The 18,149-nt window shown below is 41.6% G+C and overlaps 2 protein-coding genes across 4 annotated transcripts in view; one reads left to right on the forward strand and one right to left on the reverse strand.

The window, feature by feature from the left end:
- Window positions 1-18,149, forward strand: part of LOC147023236 (uncharacterized) — a 344,444-nt gene that overhangs the window by 296,818 nt on the left and 29,477 nt on the right. Inside the window, exons 4-5 of one of the 3 annotated variants that reach the window (XM_085888452.1) lie at window positions 5,681-5,780; window positions 8,777-9,126. In XM_085888452.1, coding sequence (XP_085744578.1) covers window positions 5,681-5,780; window position 8,777 — 101 coding nt within the window. In that variant the 3' untranslated portion in view covers window positions 8,778-9,126. Of the gene's footprint in view, window positions 1-5,680; window positions 7,081-8,776; window positions 9,127-18,149 lie in introns of those variants that run through there. The other 2 variants (XM_085888451.1, XM_085888450.1) reach the window with 2 other exon arrangements.
- ZC3H3 (zinc finger CCCH-type containing 3) overlaps window positions 4,099-18,149 on the reverse strand; it is a 36,561-nt gene continuing 22,510 nt past the window's right edge. Inside the window, exon 11 of the mRNA XM_085888413.1 lies at window positions 4,099-4,636. Within this exon, the coding sequence (XP_085744539.1) occupies window positions 4,605-4,636 (32 nt within the window). The 3' untranslated portion in view covers window positions 4,099-4,604. The remainder of the gene's footprint in view (window positions 4,637-18,149) is intronic.

Consider the following 18,149-nt stretch of genomic DNA (forward strand, 5'->3'; position numbering starts at 1 on the left):
CCCATGTAAAATTAGGAGCCTTAAAAAAATTATTGGCCAGGAGGAGACACAGAGACACACCAAAGAAGGGCAGGAGCAGGGGATGACACATTCACTTTCCACCTGACTGGAGGAGGGTATAGACAGAGAGCCTGTGCCTGTGCCTGGGTCTTTTGGAGGAGGGGGCTTTGGGGGCAGCAAGAAATGCCAGGCGAGGTAAGGCTAGCTGTGGAGGAGCATTCCAAGGTGCAAAGTGACCAGCTCATCTTTCTACGGCTTTGGCCAGGCAGGACCCATGTCTGCCCAGACATTATTTAAGGCGTATTGCAACTACAGTTGTGTACCATTCCTCACCGACAGTCAACTCGGCATTCATCCTCTCATTTGTAGCTATAGTCCCATTTCCTCTTCCTGATAATTCCTATTTTACTCCTTCTCAACATCATGTATTTTGCAGATCGAGATTGCTCATGTTTGTATTTGGAGTGTAGCTTTTTGATTACAGCTTCCTCATTAATGACCTTGATTGATCCTCTTTGTCTGCTTCACATCCTATTAAACAAGAAGCGAGTACTCTTCAGATGACCCTCCGGGTACCATCTGGCAATTGATCTTTATATCACCTGCGTCATGTGGAGAAAAACAAGATGATACATAGTACCTTCAGATGACCCTCCTGGTACCATCTGGCAGTGGATCTTACATCTTAGAGCAATGTGTATATCTTTGGACTTCAAAAATTGTGTGTGTGTGTGTGTGTGTGTGAACACTGTATAATGAATGAAGTGAATATAGAAATATAAAGTATGGCCAGTCACAAGGTTAGCTGGTTGTCTTAATAGATGACCGGATTTGTGAACCAAATAATGGTTTATGAAGGTTTACAGATTAATTGGTTTACTTTAAATCACACAATCAATCTGTCAAATAGTGGGACAGCGCAAAAGATGAAACAGGATATTCTGAAAAAGAAATGTTGCAAAACTTTTTCTTCACCACAGATGTCAAGACTTGCATATGTTTATATTAGTGGGCATACCCATCAAGGGACGAGTGATGGGATTGATTGGCATTTAATATAACGGGTAGAACAGCAATCGAATGATGAATCGAGGGTGGCAGGATGGAATGGCATTTAATATGACGGGTTGGATAAAGGACAACAAAACAACAAGCACCCCATGACAAACAAAATAAAGACATCGATCTCCAGAGGGTTGGGCTTAAAAGCTCCACCCACTACAATGTTGTGACGTCATCCAGCACAATGCATGCTTTTGATAAAAGTCGACTTTCAACAAGGCTGAATGTAATAAAAGTTAGAAGGAAATTTAGATGCCAAATGAATTGCAAGATTGTTAATTTTGCCCATGAAGTCTAGTGCCGATGCGGGGGAGGGGGGTGAGAGAGAGAGACAGAGAGACAGAGACAGAGAGACAGAGACAGAGACAGAGGAAACCGAACAGAAAGATGCCATCATATATATATATATATATATATATATATATATATATATATATATATATATATATATATATATATATATATATATATATATATATATATATATATATATATATATATATATATATATATATATATATATATATATAGTGTAATAAAATTAAAAACCTTGGCAGAGACTTTTTCAGGCTCTTATGTAGAGGTCCAGAAATTAAACCCTCAAAAACGGTGTCACCGTTCCAAAGGCTTCGTACAGCAGCCTCGCCGTGCAAGTTTTGCGTGATCAGTGTATGCTTATCGTTGGTATCAAATACGATCCACCTGCTCAGAGCACATACCACAAACGGCATGTTACACACTGAGCTTGGGACCCCGCACACACCATAATAGCAACATATGCTGGCGCCCGCCTGTAAACACTCGCTCACTCGCCATACATAACCTCGACATAATCCTGCGCTTTCATCATAGACATGGACCAAAAGTGTTCCTGTAAGGCTGCCTAATGCTTGGCAGTGGGCATTCATGAGGCAAGACCTCACAGCAGGCTAGGGGAAGGGCTAAATTAAACGAGACAGGCAGGATAATAAAATTAACTGCAAAAGATGAATTGCCCTAACCCTAAGTTCTGCTCGACGCTACTGCAAATACTCTACTTTGATGGAATCCCACTTATGACTCGATGAGAATTTTCAGGATGGGTCAAGTTTCTGAGATCCTTTCATCCCACATTTTCAAAGAACCTCATATTATAGTTGGAGGTCGAGTGTTTTGAAATCCAGGATTTCCTTACATCGCATGGTCAGCGATCGTAAAGAAGGGAATGTTGTCACATCGTCAAGCGTGCGCAGATGGACAAGCGAGACATGGACATCATGTAAAGCCCGTGTCCAAAAATGGATGGCTAATATCTCGTATAATCACGTTTCAAGTTCGAATCCATCAACACTTCTCCAAGCACACAACCTGCACCAACCACCTGGGAGCTCTCAAGCACACCTTATACGTGCTGTCAGGAAGAGACTTACAATACTTATAATGAATCCAGTTATGACACAATGGACCAAGTGCCACATTGGGAGAATATATTTGCAAAAGACAAGTTTTAAAACAATGAACCAAGCCCCACTAGCCCTCAAGTTTAAATTGAATATTAGGATTAAAGCAATGACAATGGTCACTGGTCATTTCACAAATAGAATATCGATGCTCTAATTTTTTTGAGATGTCTGTGCAGGTGGCCATTCCATTTTTCATAACCAAAGCCTTTGGAGATGGTTTGTCATCAAAAACTCGAAAAAAAATTTGAGCCCAGTTGACCCCTGGCATTGAACGATATAACAAGGACAGGGTGGTTTGTGGTTCATGGAAGAAAGGCAAAAACCTTTTGGCCTTCTCAAAATAAATTCCCCAATTAGGGAATAGTGGTTCTTGAAAGCAAAATTTAGAGATTGTGTTTTTGTTTAAAGTGTCTTGCTGAGGCCACATTGCGTGCATGCGTTTGAGATCTCAACAGTTGTTTGCTATACGTGAATATGTCACGGACAAGATTTCCACAGTTTACCTGCAGAGTATAAAACGTGGATTTATGGCCGGAAATTATACGACTTCATCCCAAGAAGAAATTCAAACATCAGACTGAACTCTCCTTCCTTTCGTTATTTATTCTTCCTGAACTCACTTTTCAAGCTATAGCAGGTGTAGAACATTGACCGAATAGCAGAACGCTCACCAGAAACGATTAAGGAATTTTCAGTCCGTCAGCAGTGGATGGTATTCAGGGGGAAAAAGGCATTTCTAGAGAAACGTCCCTGCACTTGTACACAGCAGAGTTTTTATTTATTTATTGTAAATGCGTTTGCAGTTACATCTTCTCCTCGCACTTGTCAAAGGAAGTTTACACATTTTAAATTAACACTTTATTTCTGGATGTGTTCGCATCTTATCCAAAATCTACACGTCTTCATCTTTCAGGTTAACAACCCATCAACGTCAGCCTGATCTGGGACTTGGAGTGTTTCAGAGATGGAACACTTTATTTATTTATTTTTACTCGGAGCGCTCCCCTCCCACTCTACAAATCCAGCCTCGGGCAACCAATGCGCAAACGGCAAATTGCCGCTTTGTTGTAAGAAGCGTCAAAACAACAAAACTTCCTCATCCGTTTATGAATCTGAGATAATCGGTTGTGGCGTCTGAAAACGCATCCATTGGCGTGCCCAAACAAGATCGCAACGCCGCTCAGAAGATTCCTAAATACATGGAAGGAGGGCGATGCGAATATCATTACGCAGGAAGCAAACTTCTATGGCAGTCAAAGCCGCCCGCAGTAAATGCAAATAATAGGGTCATAGCCAACACACCCAAGGATTATACGAAATGCACTATCAAGCTCAATTTTCGCAAACCACCCCAGCGGGGCACCTGCAACTCCAGGAGACACCCGCCTTGTGTTTGAGGCCAGAGAATGGGTGTTAGGCCACTTTTAGGTCACTCTGTAATCCTGGCCAGCTGCTTCACATAGCAATCTGCCAGCCTTGGGTACTGGTCTCTCTGTCTCATTGTCAATGTCTCAGTTCTACTCCGTGCACCCTCACTCTGCAATTCGATTCCGCCTGCTCGCGACATGCAGAAAAACAGACAGAGTCCAAGAAGGTGTGTGTTTTCGACTTTAATTTTGAACACCTACGGCTTCCCCAGGCAAAGGAACGCACCAAATGAAACGACCAATTAAAAATGTGCAAAGTGCTTTAAAATGTGACCCTCCCTTACTCAGAATACAAGCATACAAATGTTTGATCACAAGATGACATTAACTGCTGCTTAAAAACTTCCATCAACTGCTCCAAAAGAAAATCTTGCCATACACACAAGAAAAATATCTTTTGTATAAAAAACTCTCAGAAGCAGAAGCTGAGACCAAGATGCATTTTATATTAAAATTGTTTCAGTGCAACAAAACTGAGTTTGGATCAAAGTTACAATAGTTTACACTATTTGAGACTTTTATGATGAAGGCCGAGAGGTCCCAAAATGGGGCTGTGCATTCCGGCACGACCCAAAAATCCAGCATGCCAGGCATTTGTGGTTATCTGGCCTCATTTTGATGAAACTATAATGGAGTCCTTCATCATTATCTCAACTTCTCGCTCTCTCTCTCTTCAGAATCGAGGTTTGATGTGTAGTGCTTGACCTAGGTGGGAGGAGAACAACAAACCCCTCTCAAATAGGTGACATTACAACGACCACTCCATGAGCACATTAAGAGTCCAAAGGAGGCCGCGTGCTATTTACCTTCAGCCAGGGAGTAATAATTACACAAACGCTCACAAACGAGCGAGCGCCGGACACCGGTCCACCTTGGCTATCATCAAGCAATCGTTAACCTTTATTGAAGCAGGCGTCCCAACAGCACCGAGCAATTATCTTTGATATTCATCAATCAGGGCCCAGTCAAATTAATGGCGGTAGCTAGCCCTGCACCCCAGCCTCCAGCAATCTGGGTCTTCCTTGGAGGGTCGTTTGCTCACACGAGCTTAAAAAGCTGGCCCATTAAAAACAAGTCCACCGTGAATCAAAATGCTGGCTTCATTTGCTCCGGACGGCCTCAGCAAAATGCAGTTTATAAGGCATTAACTGCTCTGCTATTTCAATATTTGGAAAAGAGAAAGGTGGTTGGCCATTATTTCTTCCCCCATTAATAATGGGCTTTTAAACGTTTCACCACGGGATAAATATTTTTTTTTAAAAAGCATCAAGTACTCACTGGGCTTTAAAAAATAAAATTCTGTTGCTTTGCCTTTGACTGCAAAATAAGAGGTAGATTAGTTATATAAAGTAGCAAAAGTTAAACATTGTCTATTATATCACATTGGAGACAACCACGCGATGAGTGATCAGAATCTAAATGTAACACTCGCTTGTTACGATCCTTACATTTTAATAAATTACCATACCTGCAGCCCAATGTCTTTTCGTGTGGTCTTTGTCCATCTGCGATTTATAGCAATATTTGATCATAAAAACGAAAAATATATTTCGTGCACAAACATGGCATTGTTTTTGTAAACAGAGCCTAATTGCTCGCTCATGGAGGAGCAATGACACAAATCCATCACACACATAAAACACTGTACTTGACTTCCGACAAACACAGAAGGTGACTATGGAGCGGAGCAACGCAACTTCCTGAACACTCGGTGTTGATGTCATTTTGTGACCACTTTTCTCTCTGCAGTGAACGGGGAAAGCAAGAAGAAATCTCTCCTCCCCCATGCCAACCCCCGGGGTTTGTCTGCACTCTATCCTCCAAATTCTGAGTGTCAAGGAAGAAAATGGTATGTAGCATTTTTATTTTAAAGTCTTTGGTACCACTCGGCAAAGGTTAGAATCGCACTGCTAACTTACCAGACTCGGAACGGATGCTCGAACCATAATGTTACTGTATGATGAGCCACAATAACTCACAACCATGATCATTAAATTAAGAATGTTGCAATTTCAGTTTCAAAACTGCTTCTCCAGCTCAGGCGAACCACACATTTTAATTTGCTGCAGGTGTATATATGCATACAACTATTTATTCCCTGATTATTTTTTAATGCAACGTCTGCACCTGCAAGTTGTGCTATTGTCAGGTGCTTACCACGAGATGTTAGCAATGTGCAATGTCAAAACCATACTTTTGCACAGCAAACCTCAGCAAGTGCACAATGAACCCACAGTTGGGTCCTTCACATAGTGTGCGATTGGGAATATAATCACAAAATCCCTCCTAAGATTTGTCTGCACATCATCTAATACTTGAAAATACAAAAAAAAAGGGGACATGGACAACTTCATTTAATTGCAAGTCTTCTTCCCAAATCATAAAACAATACATAGTTTGATTATTGCTCTGGTGTGGACTCAATGGGAATGTTTACAAAATTATAAATCTGTAAATTTACCAGTGAGCATTAATTTGCAAACACATACTGCCATTATTCTTATTGAAACAATATAAATCTCAGCATCTGAAGTGGTAACTGGCTTACTCTCTATTAAAAGAAACAAACTCCAATGTGGTCAGGATAGGCACCTTTTTGTATACTGGTCACTGATCAGAGAAAAAGGTTGAAACAATACCAATATCAGGTGTAAACACAACATATATAAACTATATTTGTATTACCTATATAAATGCAAGTTGCACGACTGTGTCTGAACAGGATAAACATCGTAACCACAGTACATATAATACTGAATGATACCTAATGTAAGAGCTCTTGGTTCCAAAAATTACATGCAGAGGTCTAAAAATATCGATATTCATGCAATTTCAAGTTATGTGCATTTTTGTGGCTAGGTTGAGCACACCGGCGGTGTTTAAGCTCAGAGTCTTTTCACATATCTATACATAGTTTACATATGTACCAGAAGTAAAAAAAATAAAATATACCCACAAACTTTCATCAGTTCTGTCCAACGTATAATTACCTTTTCTTCGATTTACTTCAACAAAAAACTTGACCCGTCTTAACAGGAAGTGACTATTATGCTGTCAAAGGACATTCATAGCAAACTCCCGATATATTCCACACTCTATTAGAACTAAATTCCCTTATAACAGCCTGGTGCAACTGGGTTACCTGTTAGTGTGTGTGTAATATATATATATATATATATATATATATATATATATATATATATATATATATATATATATATATATATATATATATATATATATATACATATATACATACATACATATATACATACATACATATATACATACATATACATGGTCAAAAAACAATGTTTACAAACATTGTGAAACAACCAATTTAAAAACTCATTACTGGATTTCACTATCAAATAGTTCACTGGACACCCTTCACAGGAAACGTACAGGGAAAACCTTACAAGAAAAATCACTTATTTTGCGGCAAATACAACTTGCAAAAATTCCCAAATATTTCCCATGGGCAGATAGATGTGTGTCGTGTTTATTTATACTCTATTTTCCAATAATTACAGTTAATACTAGAACAACACTAAGTAGAGCGCATACCTCTGCCCGGATGAACAGTTCACATTTTGTATCCCATTTGATAGGCCGGATCTGGATCCGGACTTGAACCAAAATCTTATCACCTGTTCTTATCTTCTATCCAATTCATCCACATAGTTTTGGCAAAACTGTTTTTTTTGGCAAAAAAAAAAAAAAAAAAAAAAAAAAAAAAAAAAACGTTTTTGACAATATCTCTCAATGGTGAAAATATATATATATATATATATATATATATATATATATATATATATATATATATATATATATATATATATATATATATATATATATATATATCATTTTTAAAAATTCCAATTAATGAAGTGAGACCTGGATCTTCACTAAAATCTAATCAATTAGTCCTTGTCACACACCAAACCCTAACCAAATTTTCTCCAAATACGTGCACAACTTTTTGAGATATCCTGCACAGGCAGACAGACGAGCAAACAGGGGTGAAAACATAATCTCCGTCCCCCTTTGGTGGCCGAGGTAAAAATATATAATACTTTATGGAAAGTTTATTATGAATATTGAAAAATCAAGCAGAAGCATTACAAAACAAACAAAACACTAAAATAAACAAAAGCTTTAAAACATGATACTATCAACTAACTGATTGTTAAACCAGAATGCTCATGTTCATCGAGAACATTATGACAAGTGTAAAAGCAAAGCCACTTGTACTGCAGGTCACAAGTAATATTTAGAGTCGCAGGGAAGTTCAAGGTAGACCAACTTTTTATTAGTCTTGTCCGTTCCAGAAGGGATGGAAGATGGTATTGAAAGCGACTGTGTGTGTATGTGTGCTTTTGTTGGCTGCTATTTCCACATATGGGTGTGTTTCAAGAGGTGAAATGGAAACCGGCCAGGTCTCAGTGTCCACCTCCACGTGTGTACGTGTGTGTGTGTACGTGTGTGTGTGTACGTGTGTGTGTGTACGTGTGTGTGTACGTGTGTGTGTACGTGTGTGTGTACACGTGTGTGTGTACGTGTGTGTGTACGTGTGTGTGTACGTGTGTGTGTACGTGTGTGTGTACGTGTGTGTGTACGTGTGTGTGTACGTGTGTGTGTACGTGTGTGCACGTGTGTGCACGTGTGTGTACGTGTGTACACGTGTGTACGTGTGTACACGTGTGTGTACGTGTGTGTACGTGTGTGTACGTGTGTGTGTGTACGTGTGTGTACACACACATAACATTTTACATCCAATTTAAGCACCAGCTGATTTTGGACCTTGAATGTGGATCATGTCAAAGTTATCTGCATCTGTTGCAGAGTGTTTGCCCACACTGCCTGTAGTTTGAGGTTTTCGACAAGGCCTACGAGCTGAACCAACACAGTCCCAACAAGACTGAAGCATGGTTCGACAAAGCTGTCCAATTTAACATATTACATTTTATCCCTTAAAAAGAGAATATTAATCTTGTGTTTAATACTTTCTTTCGTTTCTGAACTGTGCATCATCATGTTGTTGTCAAGGGCCATATTTTACTCATCTCTACAACTTATAGAGGATATTTGTTTGTCTGTGACAGGTATCCTGCGAGTTCACATTTAAATAAATAAAGTTGACAGGTTTACTTTTACCATATCCAAACCCATAACTGACTATATATATATATATATATATATATATATATATATATATATATATATATATATATATATATATATATATATATATATACATATATATATCTACATATATATATATATATATATATATATATATATATATATATATATATATATATATATATATTGTTGTGGTTACCAAATTCGCAAACCACCATTCAGGTCCCTTAGGTGAGGTATCTCGGTAAGTATATGTGTAGTTAGGCCCAAACCCGTTGTCTAGAGGGAATAAATGTTATTCATGCGTGCTGCGACTCTTCAGGATAGCCGTTTTTCTTTTACTATCTTTATTTTGGACCAATCGCCATTGTTACCACCACCAACACAACATCAACCACCCACCGCGGCGCCGCTTCACGTCACACCTCGCAACCGTCGCATCGCCACCGTTCTTGCGCCGCTTGTGGGTACCGGTGTTGGACTCGTGCAGGGCGCGCGCCGAACAGCGTGTACAAAACCACGGATTTTCCACTTCAAAAACGGATCAAAAACGACACGCCCACTTTTGTTCCGTCCAATCGGTGAGCGAGGGGCGATTTGGCCCCGCCTCCAGGGCGTTGGAGGGCGATCGCTATATGCAAATTTATAGATCAAAAAGCATTCACGCCCACTTTTTCTCGGACCAATGGGGAGCGAGGTGAAAGGTCGAAGGGAGGGGGTCAAAGATGAGAGAGCGAAGCCACGGGGCTTATATAAGCGACCGTGTTCGTCAGTCAAGTGAATAAGGAGTTAAGACTTCGCGGGCGGTGGAGTTGGGAAGAAGAAGCAAGAAGGAGTTGGTCGTCGTCGTGTGCGTTGGAGTCGGAGCGGAGGGGACGGAGCTGTGGAGAGGCGGCGAGGGCAGACGAGGGGGTGCTCGCGTCGTGCAGGGAGCTGCACACCAGGGAGGCCGACGGCGCGACCTGGCCGAGGTGGAGACGCTCGTCGCGGGACTCGAGGCAGAGTGGAAATCCTCTATACCCCGAGCATCAGCAACCCCCTCCTGTTTCCCCCCGCGCTGAGATAGTGCGACCAAGGGGGCCCCTTTCCCACCCCCTACCAGACACTGTCCGCGAGGCCCGCGGAGTTGAGGCACCATCGCCGCTCCGCGTCTCATCACCAGACGGGTAGGCCCGACCCGGTCTCGGCCTCAGGCCCGCCTCATCCTTGAGGGTTCTCTATTCTTTTCCTTGGTTTTGGGTATGTGTTGTCGGCGCCGTCTGTGAAGTAAAATTGTATAAGTGTTGCCGTGTGCTCGCGTAATCGGTATTAGATCTGCATTGTCGCATTTGCTTTTTGTGTAAAATTGCATTGTGTTTCTTTTCCTTTTCTATGTGCTTTTGGTGGAATTGTATATGTGCGCTTTCCGTTCATCGCGAATAAATGTGCTTTGTGTTGAACTGTTTCCCGCTTCGCTTCGTCATTTCTTTCATTGAATCCTCATCTTGCTTTACGTAAAGGGTTGGTAGTGGGCTGAATACGCCCGATAATTAATCGAACCGTCGAGGTCGACGAATAACACCGCTCGGTTATCCCGATAGTACGGAACGGGTCGCTTAAGTGGCCCGTGTCCGAAGTCGACCTGCGGCGAGGTGCGATCACCCGGTCTACCCTCCGTGTGGGTACTTAGGTAGGTCGAATTTGGCGAGCAACCCTATCCCACGCGGGGGCTGATTGGCTCGATCGCGGTGAGACCGAAAGGTCCACCCGTGACTGGTTCCCGGCGTTAGTCCGAGAGGGTCACGACTGGATTGTCCGTCCGGTGGGCGACGTGCCGCGATTCGAGTTACGTGGCCGTCAGCACGCCGGCGGGCGCGAATCCGTAACAATATATATATATATATATATATATATATATATATATATATATATATATATATATATATATATATATATATATATATATATATATATATATACACACATACATATATATACATATATATCCGGGCGTAGTGGCGTGCGGCTGTAATCTGGCTACTCGGAGGCTTGGGTTGGAGGACCGCTTGAGGACAGGTGCTCTGCGCTGGGCCACGCTATGAGAGGGTGTAGGGCAGCCCGGAATCATGGCGAAACCCAATCCTTATCCCTGTGTTGTAAGAGGCGACCAGGGTTGCGTCAGGAAGGGCATCCGGCATAAAACCTGTGCCAAATCAGTATGCGGATCATAATGGATGATCCGCTGTGGCGACTCCTAACGGGAGCAGCCGAAAGAACAACATGTATACCTGTATATAGTTGTGGTTCGACAAAACCGTATGCCTCTAAGGCAATGGCACCCAACATACAGTGATCCCCAGGCAGTTATTTCATTCGTCTTTGTAAAGTTAGACCTTCCCTCATGTCTTGTGAGTTAACGGGACGAAGTGCGTTGTGTGGGTCTCGTATCTATCTCCAATTCATATTCTGATCATATCTGTATATAGTTGCGGTTATACAAAATCGCATGCCTCTAAGGCAATGGCACCCAACATACAGTGATCCCCAGGCAGTTATTTCATTTGTCTTTGTAAAGTTAGACCTTCCCTCATGTCTTGTGAGTTAACGGGACGAAGTGCGTTGCGTGGGTCTCGTATCTATCTCCAATTCATATTCTGATTATATCTGTATATAGTTGCGGTTATAAAAAAAAAAACGCATGCCTCTAAGGCAATGGCACCCAACATAGTGATCCCCAGGCAGTTATTTCATTTGTCTTTGTAAAGGTAGACCTTCCCTCATGTCTTGTGAGTTAACGGGACGAAGTGCGTTGCGTGGGTCTCGTAACTATCTCCAATTCATATTCCGATTCCTACTCCAACCCTTTCCTTTTAGCCAGAGTACAAAACAAGCATGCAAGCACACACGGAATTCAATAGGCGCACCCTATGAATTCCTTGCTATATCCCGCTGTACATAAAAATAAACCCCATACTTTCCCCGCTTGATTGGAAGTAAATTTTTTGTATAGAAATGTTCCCAGCTCATTTTCGTGTTTTCTCACATTGGTCCAACATGGCACGCACCCTCGTTTAGCCGGGTCGTTATTCCTCAACAATCTGATTCCTAACCGGTACGTGCTTGGCAGTTCCGCTCGACTGCATCTGATCTGGAAAGGTGATCTTGTTTGAGCAAGTGCGTACCGAGGGCGTGTCCCCCGGTAATTAGATCACGTGACCTTTAGGTAAAGGGTATTAGACGGAGGACCCAAAGTCACGTCGTCAAGTTATTGGCATTCACGGTCGATTAGCAACCCGCCGTGTCACAAAGTTATTAGTGTGCGATGGCCTGTGATTTTGGAGAGTCTGGTGGGAACCCGAACACTTATCCAACCAAGATATTCTAGCTTTGTATTTTGATTTAATTTTCTGAAATTTGTAGAATTTGCTTTTCATTTGGAAGTTGTGGGTTACGATGTATAAATAAAGGTGGAAAAAAGTCTGATTTAATGCAATTTAATTCCAGGCAATAAGGCAACAAAAGGTGAAAATTTTGAAAGGGAGTGTGGACTTTCTATAGGCACTGTATTTGTGTTCAAAATACAACATTCAATTTAAATAAGTTGTTCCTCGATCATACACTGATAAGACAGCCAGATCGATGGATCTGTACCAATTGCTTAACCTCATTGTTCACTTTGTGTGCATGTAAATATGCATTCGCCAGTTAAATGGGTTTGTAAGTTACACTTGTAACTTGTGTTACACCATCTAAGAATTATTTTGAAAACGTACCACCAAAGAGTGCCGTTCTAGTTTTAAGACGACGTTGACAGATATGCCTCCGCCCACATTATCAAATCATAATACATACTTGTACCAAGTTTGATTTAAATCCCTGAACCCAGATTCAAAACATTACATAATTCTGGCAACCAGACCATGCGTCCGATCAGGTTGAAATTTAAATTTAAAACATATTCCCCATGACTACTCGATTGTAATTTTAAAGTGACACGTCAATTGATGAAGCGGTTCAAAAGAAATGATTTTTAAAAATATTTTTCTTCAATCCAATATAGCTGTCAGACCATGTGACCTATTAATTATTTGAGAACACCCTGGGATCCAACGCCTGGGGAACATTTGGGTGAAGTTTCCCCCTCGATCTGGTCAGCCATTTCAGAGAAATAGATTTTTGAAGGTTTTCATGTTAAAATAAAATGGCTTGCCGAACACGACTGATGACATCAATTTTTATTCCCATATAATTTAGCCTGAGATAACCCTCAAAAATGTTCACACTGATCGGATAAAACGTTCAATGTATGCAATTATGACATCAAAAAATCACGCTTGTTTTCCATTGGGAGAACATGTCATGGGAGTTTCCCATGTGCTAAGTTTCAATTTTTTCCATGGTGCGAGTTCGGAGGTGCAGAAGTCCAAAGTTTTTCCTTTTTTCCAACATGGCTGCCACACCACAGTTGACCTATGGCATCATAATTACCATTAAAAAAATTCTACCAAAGTAGTCACACCTATGGTGAAAATTTTGTGTCAATCAGATAAGCGGTTGTAGAGAAAAGAGAAAATTAGCATGCACGGACGTATGTACATATGGACAACCAAAAACACAATGCCTTCAGCGACTGTCAGTAGAAGCATTTAAAAAAAAAAAAAAAAAAAAAAAAAAAGCTCTGTTCCTGAGTGCGTTCTCGTACTATTTCAATAGTTTGTGGTTTTGTGGTATAAAACCACCGATTTCAAGTGTCCCCAAAGAAAAACATCAAGTGGTGTTAAATCAGGACTATGTGGTGGCATTCGACGGTCCATGACATCCGATCCACCTCAAAGGCAGAGTGGTGCCTTCAGTTTTGAAAAAGGATATTCCCAACCACAGTCAGTTTTTTGAGTCACATATTACATCGCTCAGTTAAACAGCCTTGCAATGCAAATAATGCTTCCCTTTATGTCACGGTTTAGGAAGAGATTACCTTTGAACTCACCCCAATACTGTATAAACATACATGTAAAAGTTGCACAGCATGTACATTTATTTAAATCGTTTTGAAGCAATGATAATGAAGAAAATTACACATTCATCACCATCCGTTCCTCTTTTCTGACTTTCTGATGACACCCCAAGCGTGATATTGGGCCTGCATGCAAACCTTGTAAAGAATGCATCAGACAAGTTGAGGTTATCCCCAACCTCCCTCTCCCCACCCACCCTTCCCCTTTGTGCTTTTGTACATCAGACACAAGCTTGTGAACCAAGCTCAGCTTCTCAATCAAAGTCTGGCTGCAACTATTCATGGCAGTGAGAAGAATGTTGTCAACACATCCAGGAGCACAAGTTGGCATTTTAGCAAAAGAGAACAAAGAAATACGTGCGAAATGAATAAAATAAATAAATGACCGAGGCACAGTGGATGCCACTGCCAAAACTTTTATCCCAAGGTTCAACACACATCCAACAAGAAACAACCAGAGAGTTGGTGTCAAAGCCACCCAGTGCTCGCCTGTTTATACATTTATCGTTTTTAAAAGACGAGTCTAATAATATTTTTTATAAAGCATTGCAGTGAAGTCTGATCCAAATAATTTTAAAGCAATATATGTATTTGTATATTGTAATCAGTAAAAAAAAAAAGTGTGGTAGATAAAAACATTAGAAAGGAAAAAATAACTTGCACCAAAAACTAACATTTTCACGCTGACGCTCACGCCGGGGGTATCGCTATAGCTCCCTCTTCCTCGAACAGGCGAGCTAAAAATTGGTCGTCACATGTTAATTTCTGATCGCACAATGTGCTATTATTCCGTACAGTGTTACTTGAAAGTCTGTCTAAACAAAGGAACAACATAACTTATGTCTTGTGGCTATTATATTGCAATACAAAAAAAAAAAAAGAATTGTAACCTTCCGAAAGATTTATATTCAACAAAATCCACAATGAGCATTGTGTTGGACCAAAGAGCGGGGAGGGGGGAAACCACCGAGAACACGTTACGCGCCCGATAGCCGAAGAGAATAAACACAAAATGTCGAGGAATTTGCATCATTCACCATTTTATGACTACCCAACGCACAAGGTCAAAATATGTACGATACTATTTGTGATCTCAAAATTTAGTACATTTTCAGAGAAAATGAAAATTATTTTGTACGGTGCAGCAAGAGGGCTGGCTTGACAGGGAAGGGGATGAGTATTTATTGATTTTCAAGATAAGGCTCACAGAGGAACATACAATTAGAATAAAAACATACAACAATGTGTATAAAGCCAAAACATGCTGACGGGAGATAAAAGCAAGCATCAGAATAGATCATACTGGATATAAAACATGAATACAAGGGGCGAAGATGCACAGGAGTTACAAAGAAAGGAAGGAAAAGGATGAAAAGAAAATTTCACAATATCAATAAAAAGAATATTTAAATGAAAAAAATATATAAAAAAAACACAACATAAGATAGCTATATAGATGAATACCTTCGAGTCCAGAAACATGGAATTACATCGGAAAGTAAAAAACAAACAAGGGTTTAAGACATCTATAAAGCCACGTAAATATACAACGAGAGTGAAGTCGATGGCACGCCATCGCAAATCCCCACGCTTCCCACCAAAAGCAAACTTGAAAGATGGCAAAAGGTTCCATCAGGTACGACCCAATATCAAATTTTGAGTTAAAAAAAAATATATATATATTCTTCTGTTTTGACTCCTGTGACCCGAAGTGCCGCTGGGGCATGAACCGGGCATCAATTCCCCCCCCCCAAAAAAAAAATCGTTATACATTTCATGCATCTCCCATTGTTGATAGCATATAGAAAGTTTCATGAAAAAAAAAATGCTTGAAAATGTGCACGCAATGGCATTTTACCTTTTGATCCAACCACCCCCCCTCCTCTCCTCTCCTCTCTCCCAACATTCCCCTCCAAAATTTTGCAAATAAATCAATCAATAAAAATGCGAAGAAAAGTCCCCAACGATGACTATCAGTGTACACGAGTGCCACAACGCTGCACAAAGTAAAGTGCCCCGATTACTTCACAAGGCCTGTCACCAATTTCCTTGGCATTAAAAGCATCCTCAATCTTGTGTCGGGTTTATGCATTAAAAACAGAAATGGCAAACTGAAAAAGGCACAAATCCTTTGTCACCTTGCTTATGACTGACACATTGCGTTTACTTCCTGACAAGTATGGGTTTGACAAATCACAGTAACCCAAAAAGATACATCTCTGTAATAACGAGAAGCGACATGTGGAGGAGATGATCATTTGCATTCAAAGCTATAATCCGGTGCACGTTTTGCTTTTAACATCCAAAATTCTATTCCAAACACAACATATTTTGAACAATCTCGATCAGGACAGGATAAAGTTTGACAAGCACCACTGCAATAAGGAAGGAACCTGTTAGTTATCCTACAAATAATCCTTTTGAAAAACAACGCATTGTGGATCTAATTTAATTTTATTTTAAATAATTTACCCGTTATTTATTTTTTGTAAAGGGAGAGGGTGGCAGTATCTGCATATTGTTATGGGCTGGGGTTCGGTCGTGATAAACGACCACTAGGTGGAGCAGTGGAGTAGTGTCCCACCAAACACCCGGAATTTAGGTCGTAACCCTTGGATAATTCCAAAGGTCACGGGTCCCTTAGCGGACCGTGGTCGCCAATATTTCGACGACGTGGGGTAGGGTTAATTGACCAATTTCAATATACCAAAATACCCACGTCGCCCAACGACAAGGGAAACCACACCCTTGGCCAACTTTGTCCGAATCGAGTCGCCATCACCGACTCAGATCCGGCGCAACCGAGCGGGAGTTACCAAAGCCGCGCCGGACCAATTGAACAACCTATGGTACGAACGGCCTTACCAATTCACAACACGCACCTTGCTAGGCCAATGAAGGAAAGCACAGCAAACGAGCTAGTACATTTAACAGGGGTTTATTTATAAAGAATAATCGGGGAGGGGAGCACACAGAGCAGAGTTATCCAAATAAAAGGCAGGCAATATACAATGAGCAAAGAAAAAGCACTTAACAATTCTACTTGCAGACGGGGCCCACGGACACACACACACACACACACACACACACACACACACACACACACACACACAGACATACACACCCACACACACACACACACACACACACACACCCACACACACCCACACACACACACACACACACACACACACACACACACACACACACACACACACTAAAATGGACCTCAATGGCCACGGCCTTCCAGCTCGGAGGGAAGGCGAGCTGAGGGCAGTGGCCTAGCCGGGTACCTGTCCCACCTCGTGCGGTCACACCGAACCGAACCACTGGTGGGACTCGAACCCACGACCTGAAGTCCACGGCCCACAAACGAGACCGCTCAACCACGATCACCACTGTCTCAGACCGCTCAACCACGATCACCACCACACACGACCGACCGTCTGCACAGAATCGCCACGATCCTCCTGTCTGCCGTCCTCTCGTCTCCCACAACCACTCTGCTGTCCTCACAATCACCCGGTCTCCGAAAACTGCGCCTCACAACCATTCTACTCCTCTTTTGGTGGGAGGGGTCTCTTCTCCTCCCACACGAGCCCTGATTGAATGAGGGGCTGTCGGATGACTCGTGGTCACATCCCGATTGGCTGGGGCGTGCGTGTCATGCTCACCCTTCGCTCATTGACTGGAGGAAACGGTCCATGCCCTTCCTTGGAGCGGAGCCTCAACCCGAAGCGACGGAGGCTCCGCCCACGCCCTCAGCCAAAAACACGTGGGCAATGGCGACCGGTGGAGCGAGGTGACGGCCCGTTGTTGTTGTCGTGGATGTCGTAGTAGTTGTTGTAAAAGATGTAATATATCTGACTATACAATAATTTGAAGCGCACACATGTAATTCCCATTAGACAAAGGGGGGATTCTAACTGTAAGCACATACTTATCGAAATAACTAAGATTAGGGACTCTGGCTGTTTGTGTGCACAAGGTTTCCAAATCCGTAAGATTACATAAGCAAATATGATTGTATTTCAAGACTTACCCCCCCCCCCTCCCCTGCCAAACTCCATGCCATTTCTC

The sequence above is a fragment of the Eptatretus burgeri genome, chromosome 7, assembly GCF_056783735.1.
Source record: "Eptatretus burgeri isolate ZD-2024b chromosome 7, Ebu_testis_v1, whole genome shotgun sequence".
NCBI classification, from domain to species: domain Eukaryota; kingdom Metazoa; phylum Chordata; class Myxini; order Myxiniformes; family Myxinidae; genus Eptatretus; species Eptatretus burgeri.